The 22,592-nt window shown below is 41.4% G+C and overlaps 1 protein-coding gene and 1 long non-coding RNA gene across 3 annotated transcripts in view; one reads left to right on the top strand and one right to left on the bottom strand.

Annotated features, from left to right (window-relative positions):
• The window catches only part of LOC112677901 (uncharacterized), a 55,285-nt gene extending 35,178 nt beyond the window's left edge, over positions 1-20,107 (top strand). Inside the window, exons 4-5 of one of the 2 annotated variants that reach the window (XR_007413354.1) lie at positions 18,347-18,496; positions 19,884-20,107. This is a non-coding gene — a long non-coding RNA (uncharacterized LOC112677901). Of the gene's footprint in view, positions 1-612; positions 878-18,346; positions 18,497-19,883 lie in introns of those variants that run through there. The other variant, XR_003147271.3, reaches the window with a different exon arrangement.
• The window catches only part of IRAK3 (interleukin 1 receptor associated kinase 3), a 50,934-nt gene extending 28,725 nt beyond the window's left edge, over positions 1-22,209 (bottom strand). Inside the window, exons 1-5 of the mRNA XM_025476701.3 lie at positions 21,979-22,209; positions 8,473-8,655; positions 5,532-5,596; positions 4,851-4,905; positions 3,430-3,581 (exon numbers count right to left, since the gene is read on the bottom strand). Coding sequence (XP_025332486.1) covers positions 3,430-3,581; positions 4,851-4,905; positions 5,532-5,596; positions 8,473-8,655; positions 21,979-22,117 — 594 coding nt within the window. The 5' untranslated portion in view covers positions 22,118-22,209. The remainder of the gene's footprint in view (positions 1-3,429; positions 3,582-4,850; positions 4,906-5,531; positions 5,597-8,472; positions 8,656-21,978) is intronic.
• Between the last annotated feature and the right edge of the window lie 383 nt (positions 22,210-22,592).

Below are 22,592 nucleotides of genomic sequence, written 5' to 3'. Positions count from 1 at the left end.
CAGAAGCTAGCCCAGTGCCTGACACGTAATTGAATAAATATGAATTATTTATTAGTTTACTGAATAAATTAATGAATTTGATGATATTGTATGAGCACCTACTCTCTACCTGGTATTGTTCTTGATGGCTTGCTAACCCTTATGTCCCGGCAGGTCTCTGCATCTCCAGGTCCTAACTTCTACTAAGAAAGAGTTAAATATTCTTAGGCTCCATCAGCTGTAAATTTCTATCATTTGTAAATTGAAAGACAGGGCAGGGTTTTTAGAGCTCTGTTCTCAGGAAGAAAGGGAGAGAAATCCAACAGGAATTCTGGAAGCTATTTTCCAAGTTAATCCAGGAAGTCAGAAACAATAAACTAGGCTAACAAATCATTTTCAAGGACCGTTTTATGAGAATTTACATTTTAAAAACCCATTGTCCTGGGAGCCAGGTGGATTGGGTCTCAGTCCTATTTCTAACACTCAATATTTGTGACTTTGTGTCACTTAATATCCGTGAGGTCATTGTTTTCTTTTCTTTTTTTTTTTTTTTGAGGTCATTGTTTTCTTAATCTGAAAAATGAAGGGGTTAGTTTTTGTGTTCATGCTAACCTAGTACTCTTAATGCTCAAGGTTTGATCTGTGAATGAGGAATCATTTCACTGGGAGCTGGCGAGGAATGCTGAATATCAGGTCCCTACGAGGTCTGCTGAATCAGAATCAACACTGTAAGAGCTCCAGGTGATCTGTACGCACCTAACTCACGCATCTTGTACATTCCCCCACTTCAGTCCCTTGAAGAAAGGTTACTGGAGTTAATGTCCCAATATTACAAAACCACATTTCTTTAAAAAACAAATGCTCTGTGGCTAAGTCTTCATTAAATTATCCCATCTTTCCTGATGAGTGTGTGTGTGTGTGCGCACATGCATGCACTTAGGACTTTGTACGGTCTCTAAGTCTTTGGTAACTTTGTCAGCTCTTGTCTTTTTACTCCTAGAGATTAGCAACTACATTCATCAAAAGGACGTACATGCGTCATTCAGTTCACTTAATGAACACTCATTGAGCAACTTCCATGGGCCAGGCTCTGTAAGAAGGCTCTGGGATACAAAGATAAATAAGACTCTTCAAAGAAAACCATCTAGTCCATTGGGAGAGGTGGATGAAGAAATCAGTATTAGGAGATAATGCTATGATGCTGTGGCTGCACATTGGAGGGTCACCAAAACCATACCGGAAGGCAATCAAGCAAATGATCATTGTGGGACAGGAATTCTGGGACAGGAAACAAAGGAGATCTAAAGGCAATGACATTCCATTCTGAAACCAGACCCCTGGAAGGAAAAAACTGAAAACCAAAAATCTCCCCAAAGGGAGTGTGAGTTGGTGGCAGCCATAGAGAGAAGAGGAAAGTAGAAGGCTGGAGCCTTTGGGGAGGGAGGTAGCCCTGGGGGTCAACCCTGAAAGAACATACAGCTGGGGCCGGGACACATGGCCCTAGGAAAGGCTTCATTCAGTTAGACCACCTCCAGAGTAACCACCTTCTTTTTGTTGAATGGTTTTACCAGTAAAAAGTTTCATTTCTTTTTTCTTCTTAATTTTTTTTAAAGTAGGCTCCATGCCCAACACAGGGGCCTGAACTCATGATCCCGAGATCATGACCTGAGCTGAAATCAAGAAAGAGTTGGATGTTCGACCAACTGAACCACCGAGGTACCCAATGGTCTCATCTCTTGTGTCCTCAGGAATCTTGAAGCGCCCATATAGAATCAGTGGGGTAAAATGCAATTTAGGGAACTGGAAAAATCAGATTAATAATTAAAGAAAAAAAGAGGGGCCCTGTAATCAAAGCTGCAGAGAAGGGATGGCTTAGCTCCATCCTCTTCCCTACCTCCCCAGTCCTATCTAACTGACCATGAGATTTGGTCCATTTCACCTCATTTCTTAGACACACCTTCTCTTGGCCTCTGTCCTGGCTCACAGCAGTGGGTCTCAACACTGGCTGCACACCTGAACCACTTGGGGAGCTTTTTAAAAATGCTGATGCCTGCCACCACCACCACTACTCTGACCTAACCTGATGCTGACAGGAGCATTTCAGAAAAGGTCCCGAGGTGACTCTAACATTAGGATTGAGGACATTAGTTTAGGTCCCATCCATGTCTTTATCACACATCTTGAAAAATCCCTCTTTTCATCTCCAGTCTAGCCCTTGCCATCTCTCCTCCAATGCCTCTGCCGGCTTCCAGCCCATCATCTAACCTTTAATCAAAGTTCTACTTCAAAAACACAAGGCTAGTCCTTTCACTCTCCCACTTAGAAACCAGCCACAGGCGTGACCCGTCATTCCAGTATCGTCTGCCACCACCTTCCCACCCGCACCCCCACACTCAGGTCTCCTCCACAGAATGATCTGTTACTCTAAAGACCTATGCTATCACACACATACATCCAGGCTGCTGGGCCAGCTATTACTTCCCCCAGAAAGCACTTCCTGTCCCTCGCTGCCTGCCAAAATTCTACTCATCTTTCAAAATCCAGCTGAAAGGTAACTTCCTTTCACCCACTTTTCCATTTGTGTGTTGCAGAAATGTTTATCGGGTAGTCCTTCTGTGCCAGGCACTCTTCTGGGTGCTGGATGTGCCCCTGCTCTGGCTGTCTTGTTTATGCTCCTGTGGCCTCCTTTTACACAAATCTCTGCTCAAGGACTTCTCACTCCACAGGTTAATCTTTTCTTTACTTGATTGTTTGCTCCCTAAGACTGAGCTCCCTGAGGATAGAATTCCACCCTATACATCCTTGCTCAGCACCCAGCCCAGCGAGAGTTTAATAAATGTTTACTGACTGTTGACTAACAACGCAGAACATGAAGAGCAGCTCTTTAGGGTGTTATGTGTGCACCCCAGTATCCTCCTGACTCCTGAGTTTGACTCCTCAATACCTTTCTGCTTTACTGGCTGCAGCCACTCAGCTTTCTCAGAAACTCCTACTCTGCTCATTTCCTTGCTCTTCCTACTTGAGGCCTCCTCTTTCTAGCCCCCCTGAACTGTGATAAATGACAATTTATAAAGTAGCACCTAATATCAGCCTGTGGCTTAGCCGGTGAAGCTACCTGGGGCTGACCCTGCCCATCCTAAAAAGAGCAAGAAAACTGGAGCAGACCAGCACAAGCAAAGTGCCAAAGGTCCTACAAGGCTTTTCAGAAAAAGTCCTCCTCCTTCGACACATCTGGGGATGGGAAGAATTTCACTTCCACATTCCTGCAAGACAGGCACTCATTTCACAGTCTTTTCTCCCGTCACCTGAGCTCATATATCTTATTTCCATTTATGAAACTTTATTTTCAAATATACCTCCTTTCAATGTTGATGAAAAATGACACATTCTAGTATGAAATATGAGCAAATAAATGGAATTGATATCCTGTGATAGTAATTCTTTCCATACCTGTTTAAATAATTTAATAGCATATGTTCGGTTTTGGATCTCCGCTCTGTATACCTCAAAAATCTCCCCTTCTCCAATTAGGAAGTCTTTGTGGAAATTTTTGGTTCCATCTCTGATGTTTTGAAAGCTGATGGAGGATTTAAACAATATTCCTTAGGAAGGAAAGTGGGGAGAAGATAAGTTACTCTTTCTCTTTTTAAGAATCAATGACACCATTATAAAGAACCAGGGCTTCCATATTAGAAATACATCAGAGCTCAGCAGAAAGCCAGCCGTGCAAGACCCAGGAACCAAAACCAAAAGCCCACCATATGCTCTCTGCACTTTTACTTGTGTCTGGCACCCACCATTCCACAGAGCAAATGGCTTTTTAGATTTCTGAACAATAGCCGTGTGGTTCTATCATCCTTCCAAAGAGGTCAGCCAAAGAACGTAGTTAGGGAAACTTTTCCAAAGTTCTATTTCTTCATCATTAGATCAATAGGTTGCTTTTAGCTCACTATGAACCTAAAACTATTAAAAACAAAAAAACTCTAAAACTATAGAAGTGGAAATTTTGTTATGACTAAACAATATTCTCCAAGCATGACCGATAGAAACATTTTTCATGAGCCAAATCCTCTAAATTCTGAACTACTTCCTCAGAGTAAATTAGGAAGATGCTTCAGCTTTTCAAAAAATCATCTAAAGCAGAGATTGGGAGAAAACATTTAAAAAGGTAATCACATACATATTCAAAGGGAAAAGCGTAGCAAAATCCTTCAGAGCCAAATTTTGGCTGTATTTCCACATTTGGTGTTTGATGTAGATCTTATTGTTAAATCTTAAAGGATCAAAACCTTACCCAACTTTTCTAATTCTCTTTTTGAACCAAAAAACATGCAGATCTAATGGTAAAGCTGAGGCAAAGCAGCCTTAACTAGCCATTAAAGTTTATCAGAATGATTCCCAGGTAGAACTAAATTATTCTCCCTGCTAATAAAGTAATAAAGCTGATATGGAAAATAATGGGATTTTCATAGTGACCTTCAGCATTGCTCTACAGACATCTCTAAAGATCTCCACAAGGGCTATGAAAATTTCTAAAACTATATAAAACCCAATGTAATTTTTAAATGTTTTCCTATGACATATAAAAATGCAAATTTCACTAATGGAAAATATGAAACCCCTTGGGGAAGAGACCACTATGTTCCATTGGCCAATGGGATTTTTTAATATAACCATAATATATCATCCATCAGAGCTCCGTGTCGGTCAAAACTGCCAGTATTTCAATATCCATGAAAATTTGACCCTAAACCTGCATATTTTTTTAAACCTGCATATTAATGAACAGCTAATAGGTTTATTGGATATTCCTCCCTGTAAGTTAACTTAAAGCAAAGCATGATTTAAAGTAAAAAAAAAAAGTTTTTTACCTTTTTCATTATGTTTAGGAGTAAGCACATTATCCGTTGTGACATTGGCTGTTTCCTAAGAGAGGAAATACACACTGAAATAATTCCATTTCATAAGTCTAGAAAGAACAGAACCGTAACAGAAACCCAAAGCTCCCCCTGGACTATACAGTGCAATAGAGTAGAATTTAATTTAGAAGAAAGCTAGTAGAAAGCAAAGTTACTTTATTTAATTCAATAGTATTCATTGTCATATACAGTTAAGTCTTCCATACCACTGCAAAAACTCAATGTCATGGTTATATTCAATTTTAAATGACTTCTACTGCTATAAAAAAATGATCACTGCCAATTTATTTGCTCCAATAAAATCCAACAGTAACATGCAAAATGCCAACTAGAACAGGAAAATTAAAAGCTGAATTAAGACAAATGCATAGCTCACAGCGCTCTTAATAGTTCTAAGCCTCATCTATGACAGATCACTGCGAGGAGAAAGCTCTTCACTCTTTCAAACACTCACAAATCTCTAATTTCCTGAATCCTCAACTAAACAAAGAGTAATGAGAGAGCTAAGGTTTTTCTGGTTTTAGAAAAAGTGCCTGCAAATCCAGCATTTTTCTGTCTGACAATTTCATTCCCCATGCTCAATTATACATGCAACGGAGTTCAAGGTTCATTATCTATGCACATACACTCTACCTTGGGTAACATGTTTGGAAATCCATCTCTCTGATGACTCTGCTCTGAAGGATTCAAGGCTGCTCCTGCAAGAGAAATAGGGGAGTTACATACAGAAAAATGTTATGTCTTTATTAAGCACATTTTTTCTTCCTTAGACTGTGAAAAAAACCACTTTGCTAGGAATGTTAATTTCTAAATCTCAGTTTCATTCTCTGAATGGTTATAAATTTGCATATGTGAATAGCTTTCTAAGCATCAGGCATTATGCAAACATGCTTAACACACAAATACCTATCTTAAATTACTGTTAGACATCGTTAAAAATATTAAAGTATAAAGCAGAAAATTGAAAGAAAAAAAGCTTTTTGCCCATATGTTTTAAAGTTTTACAGTCATGGGATTATATCTCCATAAGTTAGTTTTTATTTTTTGTATTTTATTTTTTATCCCATTCTGTGCCATTGGATATTAGAGATGTGTATGTGTGTACATGCAAGTGTCGTCAACCATAAACACCTACCACCCCTTCCTGAATGTACACTGTAAATTCTGTCCTATTTGAATCGAGGTAGCCTATGTAGGTTCCTACAAAAGATGAAAATCCTGAAATATTTTGCTGTCACATCTGACATTTTCATTCAGACCACAGAAATTTAATTTCATCTTCTAGTTTTTCTTAGATTGCATTCTGTTTTTAAAATTATTTTGTTTAGAAAACTGGCAACACAACATTATCAATTAATAACAGACCTCCTTGAACAAACTATAAACCAAATAGACCTAGCAGACATTCTACAGAACATTCTACACCAAAACAGAACAATATACACATATTTCACAAGTGTACATTGAATAAGCTCCAGGATAGACCATATCTTGTGCAATAAAATGAGCCTCAATAAATTAGGAAAGATTGAAATCATATAAAGCATATTCTCTGACCACAATGGAACTAAAATAGAAATCAGTAACAGAAGGAAATTTGGGAAATTCACCAATACATGAAAATTAAACAACAAATCCAAAAATAACCAGTGAGTCCAAGAAGAAATCACAAGGGAAATTAGAAAATACTTTGAGATGAAGGAAAACAAAAACACAACATACCAAAACTACAGCACTCAGAAAAAGCAGCGCTGAAAGGGAAATTTATAACTGTAAATGTCTACCTTAAAGAAGAAGAAAGATCTTAAATCAATAACCTGAATTTTCACTTTAAGGAACTACAAAAGAAAAAGTAAACCAAAGCAAGCAGAAGGAAGAAAAGGATTAAGATTACAGTGGAAATAAATCAACTAAATAATATAAAAACAAAAGAGAAAACCAATGCAACCAAAGTGGGTTCTTTGGAATAATCACAAAATTGACACTCCCTTAGTTAGACTAGCCAAGAAAGAAAAGAGACTCAAATCACTAAAACCAAAAACAAAAGAGGAGACGTAACTACTAACCTTATAGAAATAAAAAGAACTATAAGAGAATATGATGAACATCTGTATGTAAAAAATTAGATAACTGAAATGACATAGACAGATTCCTAGAAAGACACAAACTGCCAAAACTAACTCAAGAAGAAATAATTTGAATGGATATATTGCAAAGGAAAGAGATTGAATTAATAATCTATGATTTCCCACAAACAAAAGCCCACGTGAATCCTACCAAACATTTAAACAAGACTTAACATCAGTTCTTGGGATCCCTGGGTGGCGCAGCGGTTTAGCGCCTGCCTTTGGCCCAGGGCGCGATCCTGGAGACCCGGGATCGAATCCCACATCGGGCTCCCTGCATGGAGCCTGCTTCTCCCTCTGCCTATGTCTCTGACTCTCTCTCTCTCTCTCTGTGTGACTATCATAAATAAATAAAAATTAAAAAAAAAAATCAGTTCTTTACAAATTCTTCCAAAATAGAGAAGAGGAAGTAACAACTCCCAAATTGGTCAATGAGACCAATCATATTATCCTAATACCAGTGCCAGATAAAACAACACACGAAAACTAGAGCCCAATATCTCTTATGAATATAGATGCAAAAATATTCCACAACAATAAGAAAAACAACAAATTCCAACAAAATATTAGCAGACTAATATAAGAAGATTATATGACGTAATCAAGCAGGATTCATTCAGGAATCCAAAACTGGCTTGCTACACGAAAATCAATGTAATATAGCACATTGTTCAAATGAAGAACTAACCCATGAAACCCAGTAACCTGTCATAGAGATCTAAGGGATAGAAGAGAATTTCCTCAATTTGGTTAATGGTATCTGTGAAAAGCCGATAAATAACATCACATATAATTGTGAAAAACTGAATGTTTTGCCCTTTACATCAGGAACAAGAAAAAAAAATGCTCTTGCCACTTCTATTCAACATCATACTAGAGGTTCTAGCCAGGGCAATTAGTCAAGAAGAAGAAAAAACATCACAGATAAGTATTGTGCAGAACAAAATTTGAAGTACAGGCACTAAAAGTCATTGTCCTTTTGTCAGGGAGACAGGGAGATGATACTTCATTGTCATGTAAAATAGACGATTCAAAATGGCTTTCCTGAAAAAAAAAGAAAAGAAAATGGCTTTCCTAAGAAGCCAGCAGAAAGCTATGGATTTCATGTCAAAACTAGAAAATAATTGCTGATCATTGACATTTAAAACGCCCCTGGCCCTCCACCTGTTCATGCTCTCTCTCTCAAATAAATAAATAAAATCTTAAAAAAAAAATAATAATAACTAAAGAAGTGGTAGAAAGGAATGTGTTGCTTACTCAGGCAATAAGGAAAGAAAGTGTCCTAAAAAAACAAAGTAATGAAAGCCTTCAGATAAAGCCTCAGGTCAGGAATCAATGACACAGCATGGCCAGTCAATGTCTCGAATAAGATACAATATTTACATTTACAAGTTATATTGCAAATAAAATGGATTGAGAGCCAGGTCGTAAGAATCATAAATGTTTACCATAGTTCACAATTAAATGGATAGCTCGATGATGCCCCATCTCCTGGAGAATCTGTAAAAGGTCACCGATGGTCTTGTTTTTCTGTGCCCAGGACCAAAGTAATTCTCTTGTTCCACTTTTACCTTGGTCTACATACTTTTCAATGTGACGAACATCCAGCCAGCTGCTCAAGAGTCTCTCTGCTGTGGAAATTGCAACAGGAAGAACCAAAAAATAATTTACTTTTATTGGAATACTTGTTCGGGGGTGTATGTTTTATTTCATATTATTTATCATTTTTATTTTGAACTAATTTTAGCAATATACTGCCCACCCAACTGCCCCCAGTATTAACATCTTATGTTCCCTAGTACAATGACCAGGACCAGTGATGACTAAATTGCAGACCTTTTTCTACTTTCACCAGTTTTTCTACAAATGCCCTTTTTTTGGCCTATGATCCTACCCAGTTTTCCACAGTGTGATTGTTGCCACTTTTTAACCTCCAGTCTCATGGTCTTCAGTTTTTCCTCATCTTTAAGGACAGTGAAATGCTATTGTGTCCTCCTCACTACATAGTATCAAGAGGTTCAAGATGCCCATGTCCTACCACTAACGATACTGATCTTGACTGCTTCGTGATGGTGGCATATGCCACCTTAGTAGGTTCCTCTACTATGAAATTACCTTTCCCTGTAAAATAACTGTGTTGGGGGAGATACTTTGAGACTATGGAAATATCCTGCTTTTCCTTAGATTTTGCCCATAAACATTTGCATCCACCAGTGGATTTTGTCTATCAGAACTATGATTGTGGTCTTTGCTTCGTGGTGATCTTCTATTTCCCCTTTCTCCTCCTACATACACTAACTGTAATTCTTCTGTAAGAAAGTACTATCCAGGGATCCCTGGGTGGCGCAGCGGTTTGGCGCCTGCCTTTGGCCCAGGGCGCGATCCTGGAGACCTGGGATCGAATCCCACGTCAGGCTCCCGGTGCATGGAGCCTGCTTCTCCCTCTGCCTATGTCTCTGCCTCTCTCTCTCTCTATGTGACTATCATAAATAAATAAAATTTAAAAAAAAAAAAAAAAAGAAAGTACTATCCATTCTTCCCCATTTAATTAACTTACTTATATCAGTATGGACTCAGGAGTGTTTATCTTATTCTATAGATTAAAATCCAAAATTATTATTCTCTACTTTGTTGCTACAATTATTCCAGCTCTGTCCATCCAGGTGGGTTTCTGTGCTCTTCTGACAAGCCCTATCAGTTTTGGAACATTTCCTTATTTTCTGACCCTATAAGATGCTATGCTTTGGGCTCATTATGTATTTCCTCCCATCCCAGCCCTGGAATCAATTACTTTTCAGGAGTCCTGGTTCATTTTATGAGATAATGTATTTAGAAGACAAGATGTAGGTGCTACACGCACTCATTACCACAGGGCTCCATTGCTTCCAGGCCTTCCATGCAGACAGAGCTAGGAAATACATGTGCATTAACTCACACACCTATAATTTCTCTGTCTGTATACATATTAAAAACCATGTTTTGGGGGGCATCTGGGTGGCTCAGTGATCAAGCATCTGCCTTCCGCTCAGGGCACGATCCCAGGGTCCTGGGATCAAGTCCTGCATCAGGCTCCCCAAAGCGAGCCTGCTTCTCCCTCTGCCTGTGTCTCTGCCTCTCTCTGTGTCTGTCATGAATAATAAATAAAATCTTTAAATAACAAACCAAAACCAAAACCATGTTTTTATATTGATACCTCTGATTCTAAGTCAACACTACATGGTATATTTTAGCCCTTCCTCATTTGTAACGGTATTCCCAAATAGCAAGAAACTTGGTTCTCATTATCTACAGTATCTTTACTGATTTGTTCAATATTACTACTTTCAGAACTGCTAACCTATACCCCTAGGAGAAACACTTTAACCAAATATTGCATTTATGTACACTTCTTTTTGCCCTCAGCCCAAGAGTATTTAGGTTAGAGCCTATTTCCCAAAGTTCCTAGGTTAGTTCTTCTTCTCCTCTCCCTTCAGTGTAACTACTCATTTGCAATAGTTAGGTTCAGTTGTTGCAGTTTTAATGGAACGCTGCTTTAAATTTTTGTTCAATACTCTCTTGCTGCTGAACATTTTTGAGCAATTAGAAGCTAATATCTGGATAGGATCGGGGAAATATTCTACTGGGATAGTAGGATTTAATTGCTCAAAAACAGTGTATATGGCTTATTTAAGCCTGGTATAAATACCTTAAGAGCTGTACTTACTGAAAGTATATGAGTTTTTATGACACCCCAAGCTAATGGGATTCTTTAGGTTAAAAAAAAAAAGATACTGTCTTTCTGCACAACTTCCAATTTTTAAGGTGTATTTTAAGGCCAAGGAGAGAGAAAGAGACCAAATGACAGATCAAAAAGGTGTCTTTCTTGCTCCTGGGACAACACTCCCAGATTAGCCCAGTCATCTTGAACACTAAAATTAGCAATGTGATTTGGAGTCAGCGATGATGATTGTGGCATCTCCTCATAACTTTATCCTCTGGAAAATCTAAAAAACTCTGGAAGCCAGATACACATCGGTAGATAAAATCCAATTATCATCTGAGTGTGGTCATGGGGACCCTCAACATAGCACCATAACTGGTTATGGAAAACAGCCTTCTCTTCCTCTGCCACACACGCATTTGGAAGCTCCTCTCCAGCAGTAACCAAGGTAACCTCTCTCAAGGACTCAATGATATTCTCCAAAGGTCGATGTCCTTTTAAAAGACAAATAGGGGCTCAGATCAGAGAAGTGCAATAAGCCCCCTGTGGTCAGTCTACTTCAGACTCCAACGTTTTAAAAAATTTTGAAGGGAGCTACTACACCAGTGATAGTATTTCAATGAAGACATCAGAGAGGCAAACATCTTCTGATCTAATCTGGCATCCCTTCTCCCCACGTTTTCAGTCCTTCAAGGGTTTGCTGGGCTATTCAATTTCCTTTAACTTTATGTTTTTGCTGAGAGTATAAGTAAATCCTGATAGTTGATGGAGATCACAATATGAAACCAGAACTCTTTCTGTAAACCAAAAATTGACTTAGTAGCTACCAGTGCCTACCAATATAAAATCTTTAAAAAAAAAAAAAAAAAAAAGAAAGAAAAAAAAAAGATGAGGGCATCATGGAAGGCTTCCTAAAGGAGTGGTTTCTGGAGCCTGAGCCAAGTTTAAAACTTTAAGTATTTCTAAAGAGAGGCCAATTCTCAAGGAATTATTGATACTATACTGGGGAGGGAAAAAAATCACTGAAATTTCAGCTGGAAAACAAGATAAAAGAATGAACTCTGGGGACGCCTGGGTGGCTCAGCGGCTGAGTGTCTGCCTTTGGCTCAGGGCGGGATCCTGGGTCCTGGGATGGAGTCCCACATTGGGCTCCCCGAAGGGAGCCTGCTTCTCTCTCTGCCTGTGTCTCTGTGTCTCTCATGAATAAATAAAATCTTAAAAAAAAAAAAAGAATGAACTCAGAGCCCCATAGGCTATATTGTCTTCAAAAGAGAAGTCACCAGTCAAGACAGAGGGCCCTTGTGATTCCCTGGACACACGCATGAATATATGGGTTTAGCAGAAGCTCTCTCATTTGACCTATGGTGCAACTCTAGGCAAGCCACTGAGCAGTTTCAAAATTCTCATTAATAAATGTCCTTTGAGGGACGCCTGGGTGGCTCAGCAGTTGAGCGTCTGCCTTTGGCTCAGGGCAGGATTCTGGGATCCAGGATCCAGGATCAAGTCCCACATCGGGCTCCTTACAGGAAGCCTGCTTCTCCCTCTGCCCGTGTCTCTGCCTCTCTCTGTGTGTCTCTCATGAACAAATAAATAAAAATCTTAAGAAAGGGGCAGCCCGGGTGGCGCAGCGATTTAGCACCGCCTTTGGTCCAGGGCCTGATCCTGTAGTCCCGGGATCGAGTCCCGCGTCAGGCTCCCTGCATGGAGCCTGCTTCTCCCTCTGCCTGTGTCTCTGCCTCTCTCTCTGTGTCTCTCATGAATGAATAGATAAAATCTTAAAAAAAAAAAATCTTAAAAAAAAAAAAAAAAAAGCTTGCAAATCAACCAATCAATCAAACAGCTCTCTCTCAAGAGTACCTGGATAGCTTGGTCAGAAGAGCGTGCCACTCTTGATCTCAGGGTCATGAGATCAAGCCCCACATTGGGTGTAGAGAGTACTAAAAAAATAAATAAATAAACTTAAAAAGAAATCAGTTCCCTCTCCACTTTGAATCTTTGAGATAAGACATGACATGATTCTGGGATAATGTGAAGAGAGAGGATACTCTTGTGGGCTACCACAGTCACAGAGGAGCATGATGGTGTGACGCTGCCACCATGTAGACCCCAAGACCTGGCCTTCAATGCCCACCTGCTTGTATACTTTGTCTTACATCTTTTCCTAAGCTCTTCTTTCCGACTTTTCCCTTACTCAGACAAGGGAAGCCCCAAAACCAACCCCAGGTGATGGCTTCTGCCCTGACAAGACCTCCTGCTGCCCCAGACCACACAGACCACTTGAGCTAAACCTGACTTGGGACCGTGCAGATGGACCATGGAGTGACATCTGGACTGACCTACAATTACTTTTACCTCATTGTAATACTAAAATCTCTGCCCAAGGAGGAGCCTCAGCCTCATTCACATAGCACACAAGGCACGCACAGGCATGTGGCCATAGGCATGTGGCCTTTTACCCACCTCTCCCTAGGATGACAAGGTTTCCCTATCTAAATATTCATCCTAACCCTAAACAAAAGGAACCTATTCACTCTTTCTCTGGGAGTCATTCCCCATGATCTCCTTATTTGCTGCAAATATAAGTTTTCTTTGTGGGACAACTGAACCTGGTGGTGTTTCTGACTCATCAAGGCAGGAACTCATTGGTTCGGTTACATTGTCAGCTCACTCTACAGTGGGGGTGGATTGGGACAAGAGAGACTTTCTGAGAGAAAAGTCTGTCAGATGGGGAAGTGCTCCAGAAATGAAGGAAAGGACTGACAGGGCAAAGAGGAGGCCAGTATGTTTAAAACAGAGGATTCATGTTAAAGAAAAGGAGAACAGGCCCCATGGAGTCTGTGTTACCTCCGTAGGAATGTACTTGGCACCTGCTAGATGTTCACTACATATCTGCTGAGTGACAGACAGGCCCTGAGCATTAGCATACAAATTTAAACTCTCTTCTGAAAGTAAACGAGGCCAATGAGGCCAATGGAAGATCTCTGAGAAGGGGATGCAAACACAGAAGCTTTAGTTTTTGGAGGATCCACCTGGTGGCGATGGCAGCAGGAGAGTCCCACAAAAAATATTTGTACCTAAAAAGGTAAAAAAACACTTTAGGGCTCACAATTCTCACAGTAGAGAAGCAATGGTTTATAACTGCAAGAGAGATCTGGAATTAACTTGTCAAGTCAGACTTCCCACCTAATTCTTTTCCCCATTTTCCTTTTCCTTTTTTTAAATTTCTGAATTTCCCTCTTAAAAGTGCAACAGACCATGATTCTGTGCTCTCTCATCCTGTGACTTGAGACACCACAGATGCAAAAAGAGCTGAGGTTTTAGTGTCCTAACACTGATCAGGGTCAAGGGGTTCTGAGTTTGTACCAGGCCTACGTAAAGCAAAGGCATTTTGCTAATAGTAATAGTTGACAGAGTAAGACTGACCGGGGCTCCGTTGAAATGGATACTGCGTGCATGGGCTGCTTCTAGGATGAGAAGCCAAATAGGTTTTCTCTTTCTGTAACTGGTGATTCATGGTGTAACCTTAACAGCTTTCCTTCAGTGATGATGCATTCGGCATAGAAACACCACTAAAGAGTATTATTAGCATCCATAAAGTGTGTAGTGCATTTGCAACAGATTCTAGAAAACAAGAGCTTCATTGTGATGGGACGGGAATGCAGACTCTTGACGTGTGAGTCATATCCTTCAATATTCAGAGTTTTCTCTACCCCTTCCCTTGTTTTCTTCCGGAACATAGAACTTTGTTTATTCGTAGTACTAAACAAAGAGTAAATTTCTCAGTGACTAACTGTGTTGTTAAGCTTGACCAATCCCCATAAAAAGATAAAGAAAAATATGCCATAGGTAAGCATTGTTTAAAACATTGTTTTTTAGAAGGCAAATCTTTTGTTTGAAAGGCATCTTGGGAAAAAAAAAAAATGAAAGGCATCTTGGCATGAAGTAAAAGAAGCCAAAACGTCCAGCTGGCAAGTTCAGAGATTTGTCTATCTGAAGATACTGATTGCTTAATAATCATTTGACTGTTCAAAGTTCCTTTTCGGCTTTGTTTTGAGAGCCCAGAACTATCTAGGTAATGCTAACCACTGGGGAATTCAACTGCGGAGATCACTCTTCATATGCAAATATGTCTCTGAAGGGGTTTTTTAGAATATCGTAACACACCCCAGTTTGGAATCTTTGTATTTGCATATAACCACATGTCAAAACCCTTAGTAAATTAAGACTGTGTTCTTGCACAGTTTGTTTTGAGATAATATGATGGGAAAAGGAAAAGATGCCTCCCTCCTTTCTTCCTACACAGGATGCAATCAGGCCTTCTCATAAAAGAACATTTAACTGAAGATCTGTTTCATTCCCAGGGAAGTCAAATAAAAAGCCAAACGTGTAAGTTGTTGGCTCAACTCCTCTTACCAGACGATTGCATTAACACCCACCAGCTAATAAATTTTACTAAGAAGTAGTTCTTGTCCACACTTCAGCTTATGTTTACTTTTGCCCATACGGGAGCAGCACTCCTATTCCGTGGCAGGGCAGAGCATGATTTTTTAGGGCACCTCCTTCCATGTGCCCTGCTCCCACAATCCCAGACTCTGGTAAGGATGTAACATTAACTACCTCTGGGAGAAAACTTAAGAACAGTTCATCCTCAACACCAGCATTTCAGTCTGAAGCTCAGAAGCTGGGTGATTCCATATCCAGGTGATGATTGATGTGGGACACAAAAGGCAAAAGAAAAATTATTAAATTCCCTTACTGCCTACAGCTCATTGATAAATCCTTGAAACAGACAGAGTGACCTTCCTCTAGGGACTCAACTGCCTCGACTGTTAATACTTTGCTAAGGACAAAGGCAATCTTAGCCCGACCCCAGGATGCTGTAAGTCTACTTTAACATAAAAAAATTCCTTCAGAAATTTCCTCCATCTCTGAACCCCCCAAGATGCATGTTGGCAATCACTCCTCCCCACCAAGCATATGATCATCAATACACATCTGAAGGTTCTCATGACTAAAGTTTAATTAGATGATAATAAATGACATTTTCCGAACAATAGCTAGCCCCCCTCAAGGTCCTGGAGACCTTGCTTCCAAATTCCTTAGAGACTTACACTATCCCTAACGCCATCCCAACTTGAAAGTATATAATGGGCTGCTCGCTCCTCATCACCCCGGTGCAGCTCTTTCTGCCCAAGGGTCCTGTCCCCCCACCCCACCCCGCCACCGTGCTTTCATAAAAACCATCTTTTTGCACCAAAGATGTCTCACGAATTCTTTCTTAGCTGTTGGCTCAAACCCTAAGTTCTTTTCCTACATCAATGATCAGTACTATCTCTCCATACTTTCTTCCTTTGTCAAACTTCAATAGGCCTATACAAATTGGCAAAATTAAATTGGGAAATCCCCAGAAGCAGGAACCATCACTTGAATCCAGTATATTGCTTTGTTTAATATCCTGCCCCAAAAGTTTTTGGATTTTTAACGGACCCCTGTTCATTATTCATTCAATCACAGGTATTTACTGAACATCTGCTCTATACTAGGTGCAATTTTAGATGCTAAAGTAGTAAGCAGGAAACAAGGCAAACAAAACATCTCCTGCCCCCTTGAAGCTTATTTCTAGATGGGCAAAACACAAATAAATAACAATATTTAAAGTGTTGTGAGGGATAATCAGTGACTTGGAGAAAAGTAAAGCAGGAAAGGGGCATAAGGAGCATGGCGGTGTATTTTATTTTATTTTATTTTATTTTATTTTATTTTATTTATTTTATTTTTTGGCAGTGTCAATTTTAAAAGAGTGGTCAGAGTAGATAATAGTTAAAAACACAAAGGAAGTGAAGAAGCAAGCCCTCAGGGTTACCTGCAAGAAAAATGTTCCTTGTGTGTCCAAGGAGGCCAATGCAGCTGGAGTGGAGCAAACAAGAAGGAAGTGAGAAAAGCCATGTAGAACTTTGGGAGGCCACTGAGGGGTTCTGAATGGGGCAATGATACTAGCATCCTTTGCATGTATACTTTAGCTCACTGGCGCTATGCTCAAAAGTGACTTGAGGAGGGCAAGAGCAGTAGCAGGGAGACCAGTTAGGAGGCTGCTGAAATTATCCAGTGGGATCTGCTGGTGGTTTGGACCAGGATGGCTGTGGTAGTGGTGCTAAGAAGCGGTCAGATTATTAGATAGAGCCTGAAGGCAGAGTCAACAATATATACTGAGAGACAGGATGTGGTTTGTGAGAGAAAGCAAGAAGTCACAGAAGACTAATATTTTCAGCCTGAACGAATGAAGGATGATGGGGTTGCCACCAGCCAAGATGGGGAAAAACTCTGGTGGAGGGAAGCATTTCTGGGCTGTTACGTCGGAGACATCCATCAAGCAGACAAACAGAGATGGTGCTGATGTTGGGGAGAGAGAGAGAGAGAAAGAGAGAGAGAGAGAGAGAGAGACCCAGGCTAGAAAGGTGCAATTAACAGATAGATGGAATTGACAAAATAGTGGGAATAGGAGATAAACAGAAGAGAAGAGGTTTTGTGGACTAATCCCAGGGGTACTCGAGGAGGTCAGAGAGATAAAGACAAACCTGCAAGAAGGGAAGAAAATAAAGAGTGTAAGTTCTAGAAGTAAAGAAAGTGCTTCAAGGAGGAAGGAGTGATCAACTGTATCAAGTAAGAGGAAACTAAAGGGGCGTCTGGGTGGCTCAGTCGGTTAAAAATCTGCCTTCGGCTCAGATCATGGTCTCAGGATCCTGGAACTGAGTGCCACATCGGGCTCCCTACTCAGCAGCAAGTTGGCTTCTTCCTCTGTGATCTCTCTCTCACTCTCTCTCAAATAAATAGGAAAAAAAATATATCTTTATTTTAAATATATATATATTTACTTTAAATATATAAATATATGTAATATATTTTTATATATTTAATATATATTTAATATTTATATATAAATACATTTAAATATAATATATACTTTATATAAATATAAGTAAATATATTTACTTTAAATATATTTACTTTAAATATATATATCTATTTTAAATATATTTACTTTATTTTTTTAAAGATTTTATTTATTTATTCATGATAGACACAGAGAGAGAAAGAGAGAGGAAGAGACACAGGCAGAGGGAGAAGCAGGCTCCATGCAGGGAGCCCGATGTGGGATTCAATTCCAGGACTCCAGCATCACGCCCTGGGCCAAAGGCAGGCGCTAAACCGCTGAGCCACCCAGGGATCCCTATATTTACTTTATATATTTATTTTAAATATATATATTTATTTTAAATATATATTTTATATATATATATACACACACACACACACATACACACACACACATATCATAGAGGAAATTGAGAACTGATGATTGGATTTAGCCACCTTGACCATGGATGAGAGGTATTTTAATGGAGCAGTGGGGACTGAGAAAGAGCCTGACTGGAGCAGGTTCAAGGGAGAATGGAGGGATTGTAATATAAATAGCTCCTTTACAGAACTTTATCCTAAGGGGAACAGAGAAATGGGGGGGGGGGGGTAACTTAGGGTAAAAATAAGATCTAGAGAGAGAACACTGTAAGATGGGAGAAAGTCCATGGTCCTCAAAAGAACAAGAGGCTCTGCTCCACTTTCAGGGAGGAGGAAGCATCACTCTCCATTCCTTAAGTGTGGGCTGCACATAGTGACTTTCTTCCAAAGAGTATGCAGAGAGGGGAGAAGAAAGAAAGAGTATGGGTGTAGAAAACTGACAGACACTACCTCAGCTCTGGTTAACATCAACAGCGGTAAGTCAGGTAAATAGTGTGTGCCCCTAATATGATGTCATGAGAATGGCACTTTACCTCTGCTGCTGGCCTCTCAAAAATCCATAACCTCACTCTAATCGTGAGTAAGACACCAGCCAAATCTCAGTCAAGAGACATTCTACAAAATGGTAGACCAGTACTGACCAGTACTCCTCAAAACTGTCAAGGTCATCAAAAACAAGAACTGTCTGAGAAATTATAACAGCAAAAAGGGTCCTTAAGAATACAGGATGACTCAGTGTAATCCCCAGATGGGATCCTGGGAGAGACAAGGGGGGCTTAGGACAAAATGATGGAAATCTTAATAACATATGGACTTTAATAATCATAATAATATATCGATACAGTAACAAATATACCACACTCATGTAAGACGTGAATAACAAGGGAAACTGAGTGCACAGTGTATGTGAAAGGTATAAGAGATGGGAATTTTTTGTACAAGTTTCTCAAGCTTTCTGTAAATTTAAAACTGTTCTAAACAATAGCCTATTTAAACATTTTTTTTTAAAAAAGACCATAGGCTCTGGAGTCTGACCATCTGATGAGAATCCTAGTGTGCGCTTCTCTAGACTAAAAAATAATCATAATATCTTCAGTCTGGGCTCCTCCTTTCATTACAGAACCATCCAATCATCATCAACCAGAGAGTGTATTATTACCTTGTGATTATACTACTCTTAACAACAATACATGATAAGAGTGATTTGAAGAATTTAGACATAGAATATGTATAAAGATTTTTAAAAAATTAAGTGGAGAAGTGAGAGTGTGGTAAAATAACTGGTATATTAAGATGTTACTCCCCCTTTCACCTTTTTTTTTAATTTTTTAAAAAAATTTTTTCCCCTTTCACCTTCTAAAGTCAAGTGTTCCCTCCCTGCACCTCTTCCCATCTTTCTCCTTTCACTGTGCCAACAGGGAAACTCAGCATATTTAAAATGAGCAGTTGCCCTCAACCACCCTGAACTGAGCCCAGCTAGCCTTCTGGCTGAGCCAGTAATTCATGAAGCAGCTGGGCTGTCCTCGGTCTCCTTCCCGAGCTATGTAGTCTCGCTATGTGCACAGCAAACTATAGCTGGGGAATCAAGGACCAGAAATTTTAGATTCTTCCCCTATGAAAGGATATACAAAGGAACAATGGCCAGACTATATATAAAAATAGAAATGTGACCCACACCATGCATCAATCCGTCCAGGATGCCAATCCACTATACACAGCAACTAGTCCGGGAAGTCATATTAGCATCTATAGCAACTAGTCCAGGAAGCCAAACAAAAATCCCTGTAGCAGTCAGTCCCACATAGTTAGGACTTAATTAACAACTGCCAGCTTCCTTAATTTTTGCCCCTGCTTCCCATTTAGGAGCATCTGGAAAAAGCCAACTCTGCACCCTAAACAATTAGACAGAATGCCCCCCTACTAGTTGGCCTGTCCAGAGCTTCTTTGCCAACTGCCTCCAATAATGGAAGACCTGAAGCCTTCACTTTTTTCTACTAGAAAGCTTTTCCACTCCTCTGCTTGCCTTTGGGGCTCTGTCAAATGCAAGTGACGATGGCTGACTCACTTGCTTTGAATAAAAAGCCTTTGCTTGTTCTCATTTCGGGGGTCTTTATTTATTTCCACAGCTAGAAAAAATGGGGCTGCATGTTTGAAACGGCTCATTGAATTGTTCTTTCATTGGCTGAAATGAATGTACTATAGGCTGGGTGATGTAGCAGAAAGAGAAGAATGGTCAGTATTTGTGAACTTGAGGAAGTCATGGTCAGGAAGTGTAGAGTGGCTGCGGGTAAGGGCACAGGCCGTGGACCCAACTGCCATGGTTCAAATTCTGGCTCTGCTATTCCTGAGCTGTGTCCATTTGGGCCAGTATGAATTAATGCACACCACAATTCACTCATCTGTTAAAATAGTGGTGATGATAACAGCACCCACCCCACAGGGTGGCTGTAGAGGACACAACCCCTGTAAAGCATGAGTATCTGGATTTCCATGCTGAGAGAGACAGAGAGAGTCCAGCAATACTGGACTGGACTTGCTGAATAACAGCAGTGACATGGGACGATGACTGTCCCTTTCAGATGGGATATATGTTCTTCTGTTGTCAGTCTTCAAAATGCTTTAACTCATTTATGAAGCTACCTAGACCCATTCACTACCTGTGATTGTACTGAAAACCTTTTTCTCTTGCGAATGTAGTAATTCCAGGAAACCAATGGATGCTAAAACTGCCTATGTCACCCATTTCAAAAAGACCCGGTGTGGGAGGATCTTATTGCTCAAATGCATCCTGCGAATCTCTATGCTTTCTAGAAGTCAGAGAGTCAAGTATTCTTCTCTGACATTTTTACATAAGGGTCACACTTTAAAATTAGAGTTTAAAGGGATCCCTGGGTGGTGCAGCGGTTTGGCGCCTGCCTTTGGCCCAGGGCGCGATCCTGGAGACCCGGGATCGAATCCCACGTCGGGCTCCCGGTGCATGGAGCCTGCTTCTCCCTCTGCCTATGTCTCTGCCTCTCTCTCTATCATACATAAAAAAATAAAAGATTTATAAAAAAATTAGAGTTTAAAAAAATAAAATAAAATTAAGGGTTTATAACACATAAACCATCTTTATATAACTAGAAGCCTGATGCCACATTCCAGAAAGTTCACCAACAGTAAAACTTTTTTTCTCATAGGTCTTTTGACAGTCTTGTTTAAAAAAAAAGGGAGGGGGGGCTATTTCATTAAATCAAGGCTAAGTTGTTTGGACACAATCGTGTTTATTTTCAACTAATATTAAACGTGGCATCATGGAAGATCACATTTAACAAAAAAGTGCCCATACTTAACAAAACAAAGATTTTTCCCCCCTGAATTATGTCCAGGGATCACACTCGAGACTTCCAAAAGGCAGTTGCTCACCCTCCCAATGGCTGCCTGCAATGGCTTTAAAGCCAACTTTCTAGATTCAAATAAAAAGACGCATCGAGCCATCGAGCACCAACCTCCACGCCAGAAACTCTGTCAATAAGCCAGAGATATTTGATTAAGAAACCCGGGAGCCGCATTATTATAAATAAAATAGTGTTTTACGCTAGCCTGTCACCTGAAATGTGATGACGACGGGCACCTGGAGGTGGGTGCCCTGCCGACCCCAGGGCCTGACCGCAGCAGGAGCTCTGACCCGGGCCAGTGGGGCCCTGAGGAGGCTTCGAGCATCCGAACCGCGCGAGGCACAGGGTCGGGGAGCGCAGGTGGCCTCCCCGCGGCGCGGCCCAGGGTCTCCGCGAGGGAAGGGGAGCCCCGCCTCGGGGCGCAGGGGGCGGCTGCGGGCTCGCCTCGCCGCGCGGCGGAGCGGGACTGCGCATGCGCGCCGCGGCCCCCGCCCCCGCCCCCGCCCGGGGTCCCCGCGCCCCCGGGTCCCCGCCCCCGCCGCCGCCGCCGCCGCCGCCGCCGCCGCCGCCGCCGCACTCACCGAGGCCGCGCCAGCCCAGCGCGCCGTCGCAGCTGTCGAGCACCGCGCACAGCTCGCCCAGCAGCGCGGGCGGCAGGTCGAACAGGAGCGTGTGCGCCGACAGCGCGCCGCGGGCCCCGCCGCCCGCCGCCCAGGCCATGGCTCGGCCGCGGGGACGCGGAGCTCAGGCCTCTCGGCGCCCCGAGCAGCGCTTACACAACCGCGGAAATCCTGCCCCCCGACGGCGCCCGGGCTGCACGGCTCGCCGAGCCCCACGAGGGGCGGGCCCGCATGACGCACTGCGCCGCCCGGCGAGGTGCCCGGGCCTCGGCCTGCAGCGCCCCGGCTCCCCCGGGCCTCGGTCTGCGGCGCCCCCCGGCTCCCCCGGGCCTCGGTCTGCGGCGCCCCCGGCTCCCCCGGGCCGCGGTCTGCAGCGCCCCGGCTCCCCCTCGGCCGGCGCCTGCACGACGACAGGCCATCCTGCAAAATGCATCCGACTCTACCTTTCTTTCTTTCTTTTTTTTTTAAAGGATCAACATTTTTATTTATTTTTTTTAAATTTTTATTTATTTATGATAGTCACACACAGAGAGAGAGAGAGAGAGAGAGAGAGAGAGAGAGGGAGAAGCAGGCCC

Source organism: Canis lupus, chromosome 10, assembly GCF_003254725.2.
Source record: "Canis lupus dingo isolate Sandy chromosome 10, ASM325472v2, whole genome shotgun sequence".
Taxonomy (NCBI): domain Eukaryota; kingdom Metazoa; phylum Chordata; class Mammalia; order Carnivora; family Canidae; genus Canis; species Canis lupus.
This window is presented reverse-complemented; position numbering and strand designations above follow the sequence as displayed.